Source organism: Cupressus sempervirens, chromosome 11 (assembly GCF_028749045.1).
Source record: "Cupressus sempervirens isolate cs-2001-9-10 chromosome 11, ASM2874904v1, whole genome shotgun sequence".
Classification (NCBI taxonomy): Eukaryota; Viridiplantae; Streptophyta; class Pinopsida; order Cupressales; family Cupressaceae; genus Cupressus; species Cupressus sempervirens.
In genome coordinates, this window is record NC_143128.1 from 823,153,234 (window position 1) to 823,174,807 (window position 21,574).

The 21,574-nt window shown below is 37.0% G+C and overlaps 1 protein-coding gene across 1 annotated transcript; it reads right to left on the reverse strand.

The window, feature by feature from the left end:
• Positions 1-1,286: 1,286 nt before the first annotated feature.
• Positions 1,287-2,491, reverse strand: LOC149532090 (uncharacterized). Its single transcript, XM_089808428.1, has 2 exons — positions 2,281-2,491; positions 1,287-2,179 (listed from the first exon to the last, which is right to left on the reverse strand). Exons 1-2 carry the CDS (start codon positions 2,489-2,491, stop codon positions 1,362-1,364), a joined length of 1,029 nt encoding a protein of 342 aa, XP_089664554.1. The 3' UTR covers positions 1,287-1,361.
• Between the last annotated feature and the right edge of the window lie 19,083 nt (positions 2,492-21,574).

Below are 21,574 nucleotides of genomic sequence, written 5' to 3' on the forward strand. Positions count from 1 at the left end.
AAGAATTTCAATTGAGTGAACATAACTCTTCCTTAGAAATTTTCAGCGATGTTTAAAAATATGTCCATTTTAATTGTTCAAATTCGTAAGGGCCTGTTTGGTTGCTGGAGTAGGACTGGAATAGGAAGAGAAAATAAGAATATGTTTTATATTTGTTGTTTGGTACGCTCAATCAGAATTGGGAATAGGAAGACATATTCCAATTTTGCCCCTAAAATGAGCATATGTCTATGCCAAAAAATAGTTAGAATTGGAATAGGCCATTCCTATTCCCAATCTAGTTTCTTTATAAAAACTAAAATTTAATAATTTTAAGAAAAAAAAAATTAAATTTTTTTGAATTTTTTTTCAACATTTTTGAAGTATATCTATTTGTTTGAAAAAATGAAATAAATAAATAAATAATGAAAATAAATTAACCTTTTTACCATTATTAAAAAAATTAACTAAAAATAATAAATTAAAAATAAAAATATTTAAGGGAAATATTTTTTAAAATACAAAACTTAACCTTATTCCTATTCCATTTTTGTACAACTAAATGACGGATTAACATATTCTCAATTGAAATCTAAGTTAACCAAACAGAATTGGAATTACCCTTTTCTATTCTCATTCCCTATTTCCATTACTATTTTATTTTTCTATTCTAATTTTTAATTCTTATGCCAGCAACCAAATGGACCCTAAGTTCGTTTGGTTCCTAGAAGATGATAGGAATTAGCTTTCTCAAAACCCGGATTTGAAAATTTGTGTGTTTGTTTCAAAATTTGCAAAATGGAATTAGCATACAGGACTTCCAATTTTGCCTCAAAACCAGGTTTTACAACTTCCTAAAAAAAGTAGGAATTGAAAATCAAACCCTGGTTTTGTTTTTTATTTTACTGAGTGTAAAAACAATAGATTGGACTACATTTTGAAATTTGCCTTCAACTCCAAACTTACGCATAAAAATGTGTCTTCACACACATCTTCCTAGTGAAACAAATGGTTTCAGTAAAATATCAAAAATTGAAATGAAAATATGCAGAACCTTAATTTGGCCAAACCGAAGTTTGTAAAAATCTGAATATTTAAAATTCCACGAACCAAACGACCCTAAATGAAAAAGTGAGGCAAAACGATTTTCAGACTGTGGAATACTCAAAGTAACGTATTTGTATAAATATGGGATCCAACTCCCAATAAAAATGTTATCAACGAATTGTACGATTTGAAAATATTAATGGAAAGGAACTCGAGACCTATCATCTCGGTTAAAGCTGGAGATGTCATTGAGAGTTTTATTTAGCGGCCATGACAGTTCTGGTCAGTGGCCATAATACATGAGAAACTATTATTTGTTGATGATGGAGAGATCTCTATCTGCGGCAAACCATGCTGCGGCCACCGAGTCTCCCTGCGCATTTGAGGTCGACGATGGAGAAACCGTTGATGTCTTTCTCGTTGTTGTTGCTGGGCGAGCCGAATCGGGCGACTTTGCAGTCGGTGGCGAAGAGATCTGTGGTGAGGTAGTTGGCCTCGCCTCCCACCATGGGCATGGCGGCTCCCAAGTTGATGGGGCTCCTGTACTCCGCTCCGTACGTCTGCCCGAGCACCCCGCTCACTCTGGGGCTCAGTGAGTAGAATTTGAAGCTCAGCTCCAGATGTGCGAAGCAGTCCTCCGACTCCGCCGTGATTCCGTACTTGTGGACTCGAGACTCCTCGGGAGTGATGGGCACCACGCGCGCTGTGATCGTGAACTTGTTCTCCACTTGGACGGTCACGGCGTTAGCCTTGTCAGATCGGACGATAGTGATGAGGTTGGAGGCTGAAGAGAGGGGGAGAGTGGCAATGGCTCCTTCCTCGCTGGGAAGCTGGATGGAGTTGCCGTCCAAGGCGATGGAGAGCTGATCGAGGGAATCGTCCCAGGAAGAGGAGGAGACTCTGTTGGCTCCGAGGAAGAGCTTGTGTTTCTTGTTGTTGTTGTTGCCGCCGAAGAGGACTCCGATGGACTGCACCCACGTGAAGTCTCTTCCCATTCCGTCGCCTCTCTTCCCGATGAAGTGAGCGTTGATGTGGAGCTCCGAGTCCGACACGAGACAGAAGTTGGAGTCTCTCTTGCCGTGGAAGTAGAACATGATGCCGTCCCCCCCAATGAACCGAGGGTCCTGGCACACCCCTCCGGGCTTGTTGCACGCTGCACACCACACACACGCAAACTAGTTACTCTCTGTAAATTATAAAAGATACAAACAAATGAAATAATAATTGTGGATAGATATAGACAGGCCTACTTACGGCAAACAGCCTTGCAACTTTTGCAGTCCATGACGCAGCCATAGGCACACTCGTCTGGACAGTATTGTGCGTATCCATAGCAGATATTCCTGTACCCCAACTCATTACATTCGATTTTGTTGTTTACCTTTACCGTCCCCTGTGCAAGCACTGTTGTTGTACTCTGCATTGCGACCATGCATAGTGTGGCGATTACCATCTTTGCAGCCATTTTGACGGAAGTTAGACAATGAGAACCACCTTGAGCCTCTGAGTTTCAATGAAATTTTAATCTTACCCTTTCTTTTGTAGCTATCAGATAGGCTACTCGGTTCCGTTGCTTCATTAGGGAAGATTATCCTCGCAATTTATGTAACTTGTACTTTACTCTTCTGCATTTTGCAACTTGCAAGTTTTTTTATGAATGTTTTTTATTTTTAATCGAATACGTCCGAAGTTTTTATGGTTTATAATGTGCTTTCATAGTTCATCCAATTTCACCCTTAGTCTGAGGCAAATGAAGAACTAATAACCAAACTTGGAGCCTCGATTTGTAAAATAAACAAACAATCGAAACGTCCGTTCCAGATGTTGTCAGATTAACCTCCAAACTTCTGGAGGCATGCGAATGTTTTTTGCTATCGAAGCGTCTCATTGACATGACAACGAATACTCGAAGAACCAACAAAAGATGCACCATTGAACCTGCCCTTTTTTTGGCATAGTGAAGAAATTTGAAATATTGCCTTTCTAAAAATAGCAATCGTTGCAACTGCCCTATTATTCTGGAGATCGGGGATACATATATTGACTGAAAATTTGAACACCTAATTTTTTAATTTTTCCTCTGTGCGGGTGTACAAAGGAAAAGCATGTTCGTCAGTTTTGGAAATAGGAGTCTATAGCTATTCCTCCTGGTATGAATAATAATCTGTATTTCATATTTCACCTTTTTTCCGCTTCAATTTTATAGCACATTCTATCCATTCCTAAGTTCACAGCTGGCTGTAATGCATTGTAGAGCTTTAAGCTTGATAAAAATAAAATTAGCAATTGTACCTAAGGTTGTAATAGGGGAAAATTGTGTTAAGTTTAAAATGTGGTAATGAATAACATGATAAAAATTTATTTTTATTGCATATATTTGAACAAACCTAAGTATAAAAGTTTATGTGGCACACTGACATCTTTTTATGGATCCATTGTATAGGTTTAGCATTTCTTATTTTCTCGATAAAGAGACACATAATACAAGCAAGAGGGAAAAGACATGTGTGAATCTTAGCAAGGAAATATTAGTAAGAAATCGTAAATCTGTCATTAAATTGTAACAATGAAGGTATAGAAGACATGAATTTATTTATTTTCGAGAAATAAACAAAAGTTCAAAGCAATCCAATCAACAATCAAATGGTATTAATTAATAAAGTATCAAGTAAGGGGTCTAAATTTAACAAAAGAAAATATAGGAATGGGCATAGTTGGAGAAGGTGAGAAGCATGGTTTGCATTATTATATGTTTTTTTTTGATGAATAGTCATTTTCAATTAATAAAATTTACTAAGTTTACAATTCACAAAAAAGGGGCCAGGGGATACAAGATCACCCCGCGAATGAGTTCACACGGCCGAAGCCAGAAATAACAACATGGCCTCAGCCAGAAACTATTCACTATTCATCAAAAAAAAACTTTTAACAACCGCAGGCTGCCAAGGCAGTACCAGCAGAGGGAGGATCGTCTTTATCAGGAAATCCCCATGCATCAGTGGGATTGTGGGGCAGACTGGGAATAGTCCAGCCATCAGCAACATCAACAGGATCTGGGGTAGTCGTAGTTTCCGCATCCTTCTTATCTGGCCGCAAAGGAGAAATTGCCAAGGCTAGCTGAGGAAACTTGCCAGAGTGCGCCCGTCTAGGGGGAGGAGCCGAGGACTAGCCAGAAGCCCGCCCAGGGGAGGAGCCGGGGACCAGCTAGAACAACCACGCGGTGGAGAAGCGAAGCGACACCTCCAACCGCCATGTCCACCGCTGGGAGAGCGGTGGCAAGGACCCTAGGAGCGCGGCGTGTGTGAATGGCGGCCAAAAGACTGGCGTTGAGAACGATGACCGCGAGACGAAGAGGCATCGACCGAGGCATCCAGAGGCACTCTGGCAATGGTGCATGGAGCATTGCCCCAATGATTTAACAATTCCTGTAAGTGTGCAACTTCTAGGGAAACTTTATTAGCTTGCACCTATATCTGCATAATGACATTGTTACAAATGCATGCCTTAGTGTGCATTGCAATGTTAACATCCAAAAAACTGTGAGTGAATAAAATTGCATCCCTATCTTTCCACAGAGAAAACAAAATTTTCATTCTGAAGGTATGCCAAATCTGGGAGAACTTTCGAGGAATTATGGGGGAATCACCCAGCAGGATCATGTGCCATGAAAAAAGTTCGGGCCTGAAAGACTTGAAAATATCATGAATCCAGTGCCAATAATTCTGAGCATGCTTGCAAAACCAAAAAATATGCAAAAAGGACTCAGGTTGACCACAGAAGGGGCATCTGGGATCAGGAACCCCAATGTGCTTGAGCCGAGGCCCCAGGGGAAGACCTTGGAAGGCAAGGCACTAAGCAAAGTGGGCAATCTTAGGTTCTATAATGGCACTCCAAATGGTGTCGAAACATTTTCTCCATTGAGAAATCAAAGATTGCAAATGCCACCATTGATTAAGCATGTCCACCATTGGAAGGTGGGGCGAAAGCCATCTGTACCCCATATTGGGCTTATAATTGGTAAATGGAGTGGCAGGATATCACTTCCAATCATGCCACCAAGGACAAACAGACTGAATCCCCACTTTATGAACTAAGTGCATAGGGATGGAAGATAATAGAAGGTCATAAGTCTGGCGATCGGAACTGACAAGGTGGTACTGAACTAGCATATCCTCCCATGACCTAAAATTCATGGTGACTCTTGAAAAAAAATAATTGGTATTACGGATGCCACGTTTAAAGAAACGCAGAGCACTGACACCTTGAGTCTTGGCAAGAGGAGTACCCTAGATGGCAAATAGGGGAGACCACCAAATGTTCTGTTGATTTAAGGATAGCCCATTGCGAAACTCATCACCAGCCCAACGAAGCCAAGGTTTAATAGCTTCCTAGGCTTTCCAAATGCTCTTTATAACAAAAGAGCCCTGTATGACCACTGGTTCACGCATAGTGAGAAGGGTCTGAAAACCAATCCCCTTCCACGTCGGTCTGTTAATAGGGAAGCTAGAAGAAATGCAATGCCTTACCAGTATCTTCCAGGCTTCATCTCCAGAAATAGCTCTGATAATCTATTTAGCATAGAGGGCAAGGCCCTGCTTCCAAGTGGAAAGCAGGCCAAGACTCCCAGATTTCCTTGGGAGACAACAAAAATCCCAAGCAACTCTGTGAAAACCATGATGGTCAGAACCAGAGGCCCAAAGAAAATCTCTGAGAAAATGTTCTAGTTTGAGATAGGAAGCTTCGGAGGGAGCCCAATAGGAAGAATAGTACACATGGGTGGCAGCTAGAATCTTAGAACAAATCTAGAATTTACCAGCAAGAGAAAGTGGCGTAGTGATCCAATAATCAAGCTTTTTGCTAAACTTTGCAAGCAAAGAATTCCAAAGTTCCATAGGGGAAGCCTGGAAAGCAAAGGGAATGCCAAGAAAGTGGAAGATTTCTCCATGAGTAACCCATTTCCATTGAAACTAGTTGAGCCAAGGTGGAGCTGGCAAGAAAGACTAGCGATAACAGAGCGTTTTATGCCATTGAATGGTAGAGCTAGAGGCTTGACAAAAAGTGTCTAGACAATTTAAAGCATTTTTGATGTTTTCTTCATCTTCAAGAAGAGTAAGAAAATAAGCATTAGCAAAATGACCATTGACTAACTGGGAGGAAGAATCAGGCAAGGAAATGCCATGGACCAGTCCTGAAGACATAGAGTGAGCAAGTAATTAACCAAAACCTTCAACAGCAAGGACATGAAGCGTTGGAGCTAGCGGACAACCTTGCCCGATGGAGCAAAAAATTCCAAAAGCCTCAGATTGCGAATTATTGACGGTGATTCAAGCATTAGCGTCACCAAAGAGCATCTCCATGGACTGAAGGAAATTGGGACCAAAACCCAGAGCCTGAAGCATAGCCAAAATGAAAGGCCATTCAATGCGATCATAGGCTTTAGCAAAATCTATCTTTAAAAAGATGGCCTTCTGCTTGGACTTATGGGCTCATTCCATACCTTCCCAGATAGCAATGATGTTGTCAAGAATATATCTGGATTTGATGAAGCCAGTTGGTTTAGGCCGCACAATTAAAGGCAGCATATGGCGGATTTTGAGAGAGAGCGCCTTGGCAATGATCCTATAAGACACATTCAGGAGGGTGATGGGCCTCCAGTTGCATATGTCCTTAGGATCACCAGTTTTAGGTATGAATTTAATATTTCCTTTATTTATGATCACTCCTAAGCTTTTAGAATGATATGCTTCAAGATAGACTTTGTGCAGATCAGGACCAATTTGCTCCCAAAGATGTTTGTAAAATTCATAGGGAAATCCATCACACCCAGGGGATTTTTAATCCACCATGGAGTAAACTGCCTCTTTAAGGTCTCGGAGGGAAAGAATTTGCTCACAGAAAGCGTGTTGCTCAATCGCGAGGCAGTTTGGAGTAACAACGATACACTTTCTGAGAGCCTCCTCCTGAGCAACCGAATTTCCCTATGAAGCAAAGACATTCTCATAGTGAAGAACAAATGCTTGCAGGATGTCGGGTAGACTGGAAAGAACATCAATTCCCTGTTTTATCTTTTTAATCCCAACATTGGTATGACGGGCTCGGAGAGCTTGGAAGAACTCCTTCAAGGCTTTGACGCCAACCTCCAACCAGTGGAGACGGGCTTTGATTTGGGCTCCTCGGGTAGCATAGTTATCATCAATTTTCTTATCATGGTGAAGCTTGGCAAGCTGAATTTGTAAGTCCACATCAAAGGGGTTGAAGGTGAGAGCTTCAAAGGCTTTTTTGAGGGCAAGGGTGTTGGCTTCATAAGACCGTTTTCTGAAGATTGCCAGCTGACGCCCGTAGATGCGCAAAAATTGAGCAGTTCTAGTAATGACATCATTCCACCATTGAATCCAACCTTGATGGGAATGTGGACGTGGCTCCAAATTCCAGACATGTTGGATGTGGGAGATGGTGGAAGCATGCAACATCACAAACGTGTTGAGGAAGAATTGAGACTTAGCCACCTTGGGGACAGCTGTGTACCAAGAAATGCCAAAAAAAATGGGATAGTGGTCTGACAACGTCACATCTATCAGGGGAATGATAGATAAATCACGATCTTCAGAAAAGGAGAAAAAAGATTGCGCCGAGATCATTGCACGATCAAGACATTTCAAAATGCGATCAGGATAGGCTCAAAAATTGGACCAAGTGTGCCAAGCCCCACTACCATGGCGGCGATTTGTATTGGGATCAAAAAGGCCCAATTTATTTCGCATGTAAAACCAGGCTTCTCTTTCCCTAGCTATCCAACAGAAAGGCAAAATGCCATCTTTGTCAGAGGCCACTTCAACCATATTGAAGTCCCCACATAGGACCCAAGTAGCTGGTGGCAAGTTGTCAACAAGCCAAACCCACATTTGTGCCCTTTCCACAGCATCATTGGAGGCATAAACATTAATGACTCCAAAAGAATGATTGTTAATGGAAAGCAAAAGCTAAATAATACGGTGTGTGGGGTCAGAACCATGCGAGATAATAGTAGAATGAAGGCGAGGTGACAAGAGAGTAACTACACCACCTTGGCCAGCTTCATGATGAGAAGAAAACATAATGCTATCCTGCCAAATGACACAACATGTAGCAAAAAGCATGAAACCAGAAATCTTAACTTCTTGCAAGTAAAGAAAATCTAAATTCCCAAGTCGATGACGGGTATCCCGAAAACAAATCTTTCTAAGGAGGTCTATAAGACCTCGAACATTCCATGAGAGGAAGTTCATGAGAACTCTTCCATATCATCCTCGTCCTCCAGAGTGGAGTAGCTATTCTGCAAAAAGTTAGAAATTGGGTGGAAGTCAGACAGGAAATCCTCTAGACTTACAGCCTTCCATTTTACCCCTGATATCTTCGCACGTCCAGGAGGAATGTGATAATGCCTTGTTTCTGGTGGTACTATGGAAGAAACTACAAAAGGAGTACGAGCCCTAGCCAAGGGTGAGGCCCTGGCGGCTGCCTTGATCCCCTGCGAACCAGCAGGGTTTGAAACTTGTGAAACCCTTGAAACAAGTGCAATGGAAACCGCTGGCATCTCCACGCTAGCAAGCATTGACACTTCTATGGAAGTAGGAGGAATTGCGGTAACTACTGCATAGGATGGCTTATGGGCCAAGGGATTCAAGGCAGGCTTGCCCTTGTGCCCAACAGTAACCCATTCTTCTTTTTTTCCTTCAGCCTGTTTGGCAGGCACTGCTTTAGGCTAGGGTTTGACCCTAGGCATAGCCAAAGGGAAATCCCTGATCTTGTGTTTTGTAGACTGGCACCTATAATAGGTGTTAGGTAGGTTCAAGTAAAGCACCTTCTGTGAGAAGGTTTGAGTTCCAATCTGGATTTCCATAGAATCGTTGAGATCTTTGGAAAGATCAACTTCAACGCAAACACACCGTTGAGGGCAAGCATTAAAAAATTTCTCAGGCTCCTTGGTGACAACTTTGCCAAGGGCTTGGGCAATAGACTTAATGAAAGGCCAGTTGGGCAAGGGTAGACCTAGGAATTTGACCCATACAGGAACCCTAAGCTTTTTATCATCCGAGACAGTGAAGTCTCGGGACCATTTCTGAAAAACAAGCAGAGAGAAATGCACAGACCAAGGGCCATTGTTAAGGATCGCGTCTTCTTGTGACGGGTTAGCAAAGAGAAATAAAAAGAAACCTTTGGTAAGGTTTTGCACAACATCAAGGTGGACTCCATGAGGAGTACAACATTTGTTGACCCATTCTCTGAGCATAGCTTCAGGAGGAGTCCTACCAACAAAATAACCTATCAAGGTATGTTTCTCTAACCAGTCACATGCAACATCAAATTCTTGCAAAGGAAGGATAATATCAAGATTACTTCGTGAAAAACCTTTGGGAAAAACTTGCGTGGGCGTTTGTTCGGTGGTGGTGCCATGGTAGTCTGAAGCAATAGCGTGAACACCAGAAACATCTGGTTCACTACTGGCCAGAGCCATTATATCCTAACCTAAAGCTCCCACAGTAAATGTAGTATGACAAGTGGTGCCGATAGAAGGGGAGTGTAGGTGAAGGGCCATACGCAAAAAAAATTGAAAGTTCGCATGTAGCAAGAAAACCCTAGTAGAGCGTTTTCAATCCCTCTGCGCGGATCTCCATCACAATCTTATTTTTTATTATTATATGTTTTAATTTTTGTAGATTTAAGCTTTAATGAAAAAAGAATGATAATAGTAGTCAATTGTTGTATGGAATTGTGTGTGGAGTATAATTAGAAAATAAAAATATTCTTTTAAATAGCAATTGGTAGCTTAGCATTTGAAAAATATATTGGAAACCATATAGAATGAAAAGCCTATGTGTATATAAAATGTGTTACATTTGTTAATTAAGACATGCTCAACGAACTATTTTTATTTTTTTGTAGTCAATTGTAAAAGAATAGAATCTAAGATCACAACACTTATGAAATTGGTAATTAGTTCTGAGTTTGGTGGGATAAAATGTGATGATGGACTAAAGTAGATTTACCATTAGCAGACAGTTTGATGTAGGCAAATTATGTCCTTTACGGTATAAAAAAATTCGTCCATGGACACACAATAAAGATATAAGTCTTCTTAGTGTAATCCTAGTAAGGGGAGTTAGTGCTATAATAAGAGTTATATAGTAATCCACCATGCATTTAGATCCTTAGAAAAATAAACATCAAAATTGGATAAAATATTCTCACAGCTAACACAAAATTTTTTGTGTGTATAAATTTTAATTTTCATGTTTTAAAATCATGTACTTATCTTTAAATAATAATAAAATAAAATAAAGTCAAGAAAATCAACGAGGAGAAATTGAGGCACTCGAAAGGAGCATGGGTGTTCCTATTAAAAGTCTCCTACAATGGAATACCTTATGATATAAGTGCTTAACCCAACATTTAAACCATGGAGAAGTCTATGTCATGCAGTGTAAGACCAATCTCAAAGGAGTTTATTCAATGAAGATATCCAAATGAAAATTTTGAAATGGAGAAATAGTACAACCAAATGGCATTTAAAAGGCTGCATGTAAGTTAAATCACTTTTTTTACAACACTTGATACCCCCCATAGAGAAGGGCTTAGAGTTGCCCAAAACCACTCCAAATCAAGAAGGATTAAGAAATAGGGACAAAAATAACCAAAATAATAAATTGCAAACATCATTACTGAGGAAACAAATGAGGAAAAACCCATCTTCCTCTCAGAATTATTTTAATAGTTCCCTAGTCTAGCTAGCAGCTCAGTGGCCTCTATATTTGCAACAGGGTAATGACAATGAAAAGCTTTGATGGAGATGTTTCTCCACATAGCAGGCAGGCAAGGAGCTATGAAGGAATGGACAAAGATGACAAACGAAGGATTGTCAAGATGCCAAAGGGAATGGGCACAAGCTTACACATTTGCAGACACTTGGATAGTGGACAAAGAATGGAAGCATGAAGATTCATAAATCTCACACGAAGGATAGCCGAAAAATAATAATTCCAATGTTACAAAGAGAATTTTAAAATTGCTATGAAGTTTGAATTCAATAACCAATCAAAAATGGATTGTGAGTTACCACGAGAAGAGTTACCCGATGAAAATGTTGTGCTTGCAATGCCAAACTGAAGGAATGAAACTTACAAGATTGCAAGAATACCTTTATAGACTATAGAAGATGCAGATCAAACACGTCTCATACAAAAAATTTGGAAAGGACTACACTTGTCATGTAGTGAGAAATTATTGATTGTTTTAGGTAGAATAAGGTTTCCTCTCTATAATATTCATAGGCTGATCTAATAATATTTAGATGAATTTATTTTTAATAATTACATCAATTTTAAAAATTTGATACTTTGTTATAAGTTTTGTTTCTATTTTTAAATTTTTGTTAAACTATTTTATTGCAATTAAAAAAGACATGATGGTGATCATGGTTGAAACATATGATATATTTTTCTAAGTGTATATATTTATTATTCTTTTACAAATTACAACAACAAGAGATTGTTGAAGAATGAAATGAGTTCTTATGAACTACCCGTGATCAATGAGTTCTACTAAAAAACTATAGAATAAAATTCTAATAATAATTAATCATAGCCTAACACATCTTAATCAATAAAAAAATAAAGAAAACTTATATGTTTTTGACTTCTACAATCAAAATGAAGGGACGTGTATAAATCAACCATTAGAATATACATTTTTAAGAACCTTAATTATAAAAAATCTATAAAAAAACTATCAGCATATTTGACCCCTTATCCACTACTCTCTTTTAAGATTTAATATCTTTAAACATTCGACTTCTCAATTCTTGTGTACCACCTTACTACCTAATGTGTTATACAATATGGCTACCTAGTTTTGTTTATACCACCTTAAATATGTACTTTCATCTCCTTTCACGGCTCAAAATGGATGAGAGGGGGAAAAACTTGGTGAAAAAAGGGTTGAAAATGTTCTCGGAAACATTCAACTGACAAGAAAGGATCAAATTTGTGATGCCAGTATCTCCAAGAGAAGCAATATTAATGGCGTAGACATTCGGTCTTCCTATAACTCCATCGTAGTCCATCTTCACATTGATTTGATTTCCAACTCCTAGATTGATCCCGTAATTTCTCAACATCGACACGCTGGCAAAGCTAACATTGTTGAGATCCAGGCCAACATGATTGTTATTCGGGTCAAATGGATTCATATACAGATCAAATTCAATAGCCACTCCATAATTTCTCTTACTGGAAGTTGAATTGTAAAGACCAAGGTTGTCGCCCCCGCTATTGTTTGGGATTAATTTGTGTGGAAAAATCCCAAACACTAGGCCATCGCCACTGCCATTGAATTTAGGCCTTTTAATGGAGAGAGTGAAAGTAGTCTCGAAGGAAAGCGTGAGCCCCATGACTCGATCACAGATCTTTATTGGTTTAGAGTACACAACCCTTCCAATGCTGTGAGCCAGCCTGCCGGCTATTAGTTGTAGCACGTTGTTCTCGAATGTAGCGTTTCCTAGGGTTTGAATGCCATCCGGGGATTTGAATGTTGGATAGCTGAAATTGATGGAGGGTAAATTTGACGTGGCCTCTGATCCAAAAAAGAAAATGAGACATAAAGCTAGACTCTGACCATAAGTGCTCAGCAAATTCAAGCAGATCTTTATTTTGGCTCTAAAGATTTCAAATGTTTTATGCCCTAGTTGTATATCTAATTGGGGATCTTCTTAGCAAATGAACTTGAAAATCTATCAAGTGACAGAATTTCAGAAATCTTCTTGGCAAGTCTCGTCAATTATAAAATTGAGAGAAATTGCTTGGGCAATGATTACATCTTACAGAAAACCTTGTCTTCAAGAAGTCTAGAATCTTCATTGTAGCAGCCCAAGTGAGATTTTCCTTCGTCTTCAAGTTATTTAAGCCCTTATAGGAAATCTTCTCTCTAGATAGCTAATGTTTCCCCTTGTCTTCAAATTATTCATACCCTAAGTAGAAATATTCTCTATAGTTGAGTTCAAGAATCCACTATTTGACGGAGCTTTGATAATCTTGTTCCCTCCTGAAATTTACTCTCTTACACCTTTAAAAGTAAAACTAGGAGAAATTACTTTTGCTAAAGGCTGAACATATGCTCTTCAAAACCTTCTACCATCCAAATTCAAAATCTCTACCCCTGAACTTAAAGATTTTTTCTACTCTCTATTGGAGATACTCCAAAGTTGGAAGAATTTTATGAGCCTAATTCTATTGAACCTCTAGACATAGAGCATCAGCATGTTGGAAATATATGATAGGCTAAGCAACTGATAGGGGAGGGGTGAATCAGTAACTTTTAAAACTTAATCTTTATTTACCAATTAATCCTTCATGTGTATTCTGATCTAATAGCATGCATGAAAAATTGAAAGCATTAAAACATTCATAACACTTTGACTCACAATATGGTGACCCAAAAACATACTAAATAGAAATTAAAAATGGGGTGGGGATGATACCCATAAGCTTTAGTACTATAATATAAATTTGGCTAATTAAGGCTTACAATGATTACTTCTGATGATCTTCCCTGTTAGGAGCAATCAGGACTGCTAACTCCACCTTGCAAAAAGATTTAGAAACATACAATGAAGTATGCACTCGGTAAAGGGATTTACAAAAGACTATTAAGTCTATCTTGTGAAAGGATTTAACTATTCCACCTGTTAGGATGAACTAGTGGATGATCTCTAATTTGCAACTTGATTTGCTGAATGAGATTCCTTTAAGTGTAATGATCACCTTGCTATGATAAATAAATCTTTTGTTTGTCCTTATACTGTTGTAGCCTTTTACTTCGCACTTATGCACTTTTATACTTTGATGATACTTCTTTTGGACGCGATTCAATACATTACATATATAACAATCCAATTTACAAATTAGCAAAGTTAGCTACAATACAAGTTTCACCAAAACACACAAAGTTAGCCAAACTGTAGGTACTCAAGTTCTGAAGACAAACTCGATGAAGTTCTAATGCTCAAAAACCATTGTCAATGCTTGACATCGTCATGCACTCGATAGAAATAGAAGCTTGGCTCATACTAATCACTTCCAAGTAGTCTAAACTTAGTCTGCACTAGTGACTCAGTAAATACTATGAAACTTGGCATATAAAATGAATCACTTGATTCACATTGCATATCTCGGTCAACACTATCACTATGACCTTGGTATAAACTGAATCACTTGGCCGACATTGCATAGCTTAGTCAACACTGGATTCACATCACTAAAACTGTGAACTCGGCAACCACTGTAGAACTCAGTTTGCACTGATAAACTCAATAAACACTATAAAGCTTGGTTTACACTGATAATCACCAACTTGGTACAAATTACTCAGCACAAAATGAATGATGTCCTTGGTACTTGGTAGCAACTGTAGAACTCGGTAGAGCCTAAATTACTTGGTTAACACTGTTAACTATACACAATTAGCTCAGTAGCTATTAGCTATCTAATTAAGTGTATGTGTCACTAATAAACAAACTTGACTAAAATGTCGACATAGCATAAATCTCACATGAAGGATAGCCAAAAAATAATAAATCTTGTGATTGATATTCTTAGTAAATTATATTAATTTTATAAGGATGTTGATAAGTGCACATGCACACACACATACACACACATAATGATAATGTTTTCTAATCTATACTGAGCTATATGTCATAACTGAGTATATTAAATTATATATTAAACAATATTTTGGATTAGGATTACTAATATTACTCATGATCTTTGACATATTGTTTAGAGCACGTAATTGATAATGATATAATGATTATATTAAGTCATGATCACATGTTGAAAATTTGTTCAACGCTCCCCTTAGAATTCATGAGCAGGAATTAACCACCTCCTATGCCATAATAATTAGAAATAAAAGTAGGCCCCATATATTCTTCTATTCCACTATCCAATCATAATATGAGATTTTGGGGAGTGGAAGGACCCAGAAATGGAAATACAAAAGTGGTGACATACAAATTAAGTATCAAAAGGAGGTAGACTAACTTTGGAAGTTAACAAATGAGAGTAGTGTGAAGCATGCACTAGCAAGTGGAGCAAAATCTATAAAGATAGGAGTTACTTTTATGATACATCGTTGCACAGGAGAATAGAATGGCACAATATATAGATGAAATATATATATTACAATGTTTCCCATGATTCATAATGCTAAAACCCACATAGTAACTTGTAATCAAAACACAATTAAATGTATTTTGGAAGTGACAGAAAGAAGGTTGAAACAAGAAGTTAATGGTCATCAATCACTTCTTAGGGGAGACATTAGCAAACAATCTAAGGAAATACATCGACCTCTTTGATATATGAACAGTAAAAGGTTATGTCAGTAGGAAGACTGCAAAGTGATCACTAGAGTGGGAGGGTAGTCTTATAGAATAATTTTCTCTAATTGTAAAACAACCTAGGTATTGTCTAGTCTTTGTAGAGCTGGTGATGGCCCTCAAGCACTCACCCTATTGCTAAACTCTTATCACTTGCACCTTAAGACCAATATTTAAAATCTATCCCCTTGTGGAATTCACTCTGTAAATTATATGACAAGCCTAGCATGAGTTGTATTCTCCACCATTTTATTGGCTACTAAACATTCCATGGAAATATTTGGTGAAGCATCTACATACACATTAGAGGCTCTAGTATTGTGAGCACATAAGGAAATAGATAATTTTGTTCAATTGATTAAGAAACATGTCTTATCCTTCAAAAGAGAGAAAGTGGGCCTCAGTCTACTGTTGCATGGGTATAAGTGGCAATAGGACATTGTAGCTTACTAGAATATTAGGGAAAATTATTGTGGCCTTATCATCTAAAGCTCATAAAAACATCTACAAAAGTAGAAGCACATAATCATTAGTGGCAAGTGACATCATAAATGGTATAACTCTATTATAACTTCATAAATATAGTCAACAAATTAGATAAGGGTCATTACAGTAAAATAAGAATGATGATTTTTTAAAGTAAAACTAAAAATAATTGATATCCCACCTCAAGTTTAGAATCGCTACTACTATGAATATCATGCAAGCTTTCTTAATATTCAACATAACCATTGTCAATAATATCCTCTCTTTTTTATTTTTCTTTCATATGATTTCTCTACATGCAGTTGAAAAATCAAGTAAAGATAATCTATAAAGTAAAATAAAGAATGAAAATGATGAAGAGAAATATTCCACAAGAACTATTATATTACCTGAACTTCATTAGAAGTACTTTTATATTGAAGGTTCTGGTCAACTAGGTCATCATGATCAACATCAATACCAACTACTCTATTCTACATCTAGTTTAAACATCAAGAAAAAAATGGTCAAATATTTTAAGAATTATAGTTGATTTCTTGAATGAAAGATAGGAGACTTGTATACAACCACTAATATACCATCCATTCAACACCTTAAAACTCTATAGTCCACTAATATATCAAAGAACTAGCAGTTGAGTGGGATAGCAACTTTAGACTATATTGGTATTAATCTCACGAAATGAAAAAACTTATTTTGAAATACAAGAAAAAGTTAGAGTTTATTTGGTTTATGTATATTAGAAATATAATAATTGAATAGACCATTAGAAATTTGGTTTATATTTGCAATTTCTTAGATAAAGAAATATCTTGTGATTAAAAGTAGCAGCTTTAAATTGAATAATTCTAGAAAGGGGACATTACAAGGTTGCAAATAAAAAAAAATGTTATCAGATTGATAGAAAGTTATATATGAAGATAGTAATTGAATCTAATTGACTGTAGAGGAAGATGATATTTGAATATACTTTAATCAAATTGGAGACAAATTAAAACTTCTTGCCTAATTTGAATCCATGGAATTTTGCTCATTCCATGTAGAAACTATAGGTTGAATTGAGGTACTCAACTAAGAAACATTCTCAGTGAGACTATGTAAGAAATCCATTATATCATAGCCCTTCACTTGTGTTGACATGATTTGAAGAGTCTCTTACTGAGCATTCAATAGATGGTTGTGACATCTCTATTGATGAACTAGATTTCCACTTGTTATTGTTGTTGGATTTAGTAGGGTCTGGTGTTGTCATATAATTTACATCTTCAAATTATGCTTCTTTAGTAGTGTTCTCCACCTAAAATTGAATGTCAATGTCAATTTAAATACTCAATTCATAAAATAAAAATAGCTCAATGGAAATTTAACAAAAAGTCACACTTCAATTTTGTCCATTTTAGCCTGCAACCCACCTCTACCATATGTACATTCGACCCTTGCACTATCTCTTTCTCTCTTGCCTCTATTACTCTTAGTCATATATTCCTTAGAATGTATACTTTCTTTTAATTACTTCCATTGGTTTAGAGATAGAGTGGATTCTTACTTATCTTAAATCTCTCTATGATTTTTTTTGGCAATGTTATCTGAAATTGTTCACGAGAAGTCTCATCCTATTCTTGTAGTGTCTCCTAGATATTTGTCCACCAATTGTGCCAAAGAAATTTTCCATTTTTTAATAATAAATTCCACATTTTGTGGATCTTTCTCTGTAAAATTTGATTTATAAATATCTAAATGGGCTCTACATCTTATGCCCAACTCAATAACCCACCTTGTAACATTATACCCAATAGGTTCACCATGTCTTGATACATCAACCAAGTGTAGACACTTAAAAACCTTTAGAAAATAAAGTATTTTTATTTTCTGAAAAAGTCCTGATGACATCATCATTAATTAATTAATTAATTAATTTTTCTGCCATTAAATCCCTTTATCTTAATTAAAAATATTTAATTAAGGAATCCCTCCTAAAAATGTTTAAATCTTATTTAAACATTATTTCCTTATTTATTAATTATTTAATTAATAAATTGACCAAAAATCTTAAAATAAATAAAAAATTTATTTTTTGCCCAAAACTTGGCCAATTTCCTTATGACCAATAACCTCTTCCAAAATCTTCTAATCCTTCTTTAATTTCGATTAAAGGCTAATCTCATCATTTCCTACCCCTAACCCCAACTCAAAATATTTAATTAAAATTAAATATTAATCCTCATGTTTATTAAAAAAGTTTTAATAAATATCTCCTCAACCCAAACCCTTGAAATAAATAAAACTTTATTTATTTCTTAAAAATCTAATTTATCTTTATCCTAAGAAGTTCTAGACTCTTCTAGAAAGTCTTCATCCTCATCCTAGGAAATTCTAGACTATTCTAGAAAGTCTTTATTCTTATCCAAAGTCTAGACTCTTCTAGAAGATGTCTTTAAAACTAATCCTAATCCCCTCCTAACCTTGTCACATTCTCTAAACATGAGTTAAAACTTCCTAACCCAAGCCAAAGTTAACAAATATCTCCTCCTTCACCCACCCTCATTAAATACCATCCACTTGCCTATCCCTAAGCTAATCCTAAACCATCCTAATCCATCCTCTAATCATTTGCACAAGCCTAAACAAGCTTAAAACCTTCCTAATCAAGTCCAAGTCAAAATTTCTCTCATCACCCTCAAAATATCTCAACCATAAAACTTTATGAAGTCCACTAGGTCATAAATGACTCTTCCAAGCCCTTTTATTGCTCTTACAAGTCATTATGAGGGTCTTTATGAAGATTTTATCCCTTGAGCCTCCTTTGTTGACTCATCCTTCCCCTTTCCTCCATCCTCTCACCATGTGACATGTGTCACTCTTTGATTGGCTGTAAGGAAGCACAATCCATGTGCTCTCCTCTCATGCAATCTGAGCCCTCCATAAGCTTTTTCCCATCCTTGCATCTTAGCCCTCAATCCCTCAAGCCTCTTGCCTATAAATTGGATCATTCCCCTTTGCAAAATAACACAATCCATGAAGTAAAGTTATAATGCTATTTTGAGAGCCAAATCCATACTAAAGCCATCTATCCACACCAAAAATCCACAATCATCCATTGAAGCCTTTGGAAGCATATTGAGCATACATCCTATCCATTTAGATAAAGCTACTCAACAAGAGAGCTTCTTATTGAGAGAGTCCATTGATGGCTCATATTCTCAATTGAGAGCTCATCTTAGTCTATCTTGAAGTTTATGAATTTTGTTTAGTTTGTAGAAGCTTTATTTAGATTTGGTTTCTATTAGCATACTAACATTGCTCATATACATTTTGGCACGCCCGGTGGGACCCCGCATGGGTCATCTTCATTAGCTTTTTTAGTCAAGTTTTGTATGTCATTTGCTGATTTTGGCTAATTTTGCTTGTTTTTGTGATTGGTAGGATTGTATAAATTGGTTTTGTACGTCCACATGAGCATGAAGAAGACAAAGGAACTCATAGTCTATCTCATAGTATTTGCAGATTTTTCAAGCTTATAGGTGGACAAAGCACTTGGAATTCTTCTTCCTCTTCTTGTCTATATTCTTCTTATTCCATCTACTTCTTCTTCTTCTTCTTGTGGGAGATCTTGGCCATTTTTTTTTAAGGAAGCAAAATCATACACACTTCTTTTTAGTGCTTAAAATGAACCTCCAAATCATACTTAAATCCATTAAAAAATTAAAAATTTGCAAAAAAGAAAAAATCTTTTAACAAGTGAAACTAAACCAATCCAATCATTTGCATCCTTGCAACATCAAGGTTTTAGATGCATTCATGCAAAGTTAGGAACACTTCATTCTTGGGAATTTAAAAAGAACTTCAAGTTTCCATTTCAAAAGGTTCAAAATCAACACTAAGTGCACACTAAAATCTAAATCAAACTCAAAAGCATCAATCAAGGATAAAATGAACCTCATTTGCAAATATGTTAAAGTTCTTTTAAAAATCTCATGAAAACTAAGAGTCCTAAATGGTTGCCAAAATTGTCCTAAAAATTTTTGTTATTTGTTCCAAACAAATGTCTTGTTGCAAAATCTTGAATGTTTCTTAGGTTTTTTATGCATCAAAACAATCTAGGAATATCATTTTTGGGCTTAAAACATGCAAACTAGAACACAAAATCTTGAATGAAAAGAAAAGTCCAAAGAGTCATTTTCACTTTTGAGTCCAAAAAAAATCTTGAATGATCTAAGGTTAAAACAAAGCACTTCAAAGTTCTTAAAACAACACACAAAATCTCAATCTTGAATGCTCAAAGGAAAAAACTTGAATGTTTAATCACTTGTCTTTGAATGCATGTTGCTAAAATCACTCTTGAGTGCCATGGATTAAAATCAAAGTTTGTTTTTTTATGAATGCATGATTAAAACAAAAAATCCAATCTTGAATGCCATAGATCAAATAATCATCTTTTGGAGCATAAAAAGAATCTACATTTTTGTAATCTTTTAAGTTATAAAAACAAATAAAAATGCTTTGAGTGAGTTTGTCATTGGACTCACCCTCTTTAATCACCCATCAATTTAACCATTGGTTGCAATCTCAACGCCATCTATGGGGATGGGTCTACCTAAGAGGGTGTTAAGTGCTCCACAAAGATCAAACTCCACTCACTTGGGTCTTTAGTGGTTTTTCTAAGTTAGAAAATTTCTTGAATGCACATTAATCTTGCTCACACTTCATTTGGGCATAAAAATTGGACAAATCTTGATGTGGAGGGCCTCTGGGCGCGCGCTTGGCAATCGAGTTTCACACATCTTTGTTTTGGGCTTAAAACAAACTCACACTCAATCTTGAATGCCTAACAATCAATGAACATTGCATAGTTTGGACGCAGTTTCAATGACGCTCGCATTTCTTATGTTGACGATCTCTCGACTTTCATTATGCTGACGATGCTGTCAAATTGGAATGAACATTGTATGCTATAATCACAAGTGTCTTCAATCATAGCTTACAAAATCTAAATCATCAATTGGAATAAACGTGTGTCTTTTAAAACCCAAGATCATGTATGTGGTCCTGTTTTACACTTTTTAGGAGGCCTGCTTGGGGATTTCATCACCCCTTGGGACGACCTCAACTCCAGCGTTCCGACGAAGTATAAAAATCGGGAGGTGAATCCAAAGACACCTCTCTTGGAATCAAGATTTTGTCACTCGGGCTAAGCCTCAAGGAACTTTATACCCTTGAGAAGTGAAAGAGGAGAAGTGGGTTACCGCTCCTCTCGGCTGTGTGACATCTTTTTGGTTTCATCTACGGATTTGGGCCTCACGTACCTTGCGTATATCGAGGACTCCCTAGCTATAACAAATTTCATCCTTGTAGAAAGCTTCCTAGGATGTTGGTGTGTTTGACGTGCTTGCTCAAAACTTTTGTCTACTTATTTGTTCATAGCTTTTGAATGAATGTTTGCCAACTTTGGTCAAAATCCCAAAAAAGAAAAAATATCCCAGCTCAAGGCATACTTAGCGTAGTCACCGCCTCATCAGAAAATCATCCAAGCTCCCCCGCTGCAACCAAATCTATCTAGTTCCTTGCTTTAGAATAATCCCAAATCCAAAGTCTCTCCAAATCATCCCCCCCCAGCCAGCTAGCAAGCCAATCCAAAATCACCCAAGCCTT

Coding starts and splice junctions, on each gene's coding strand:
- LOC149532090 (XM_089808428.1), bottom strand. CDS start 2,491: ATGGCTGCAAAGATGGTAATCGCCACACTATGCATGGTCGCAATGCAG. Junction 2,180..2,280: donor AAGTTGCAAGGCTGTTTGCC/GTAAGTAGGCCT, acceptor TGTGGTGTGCAG/CGTGCAACAAGCCCGGAGGG.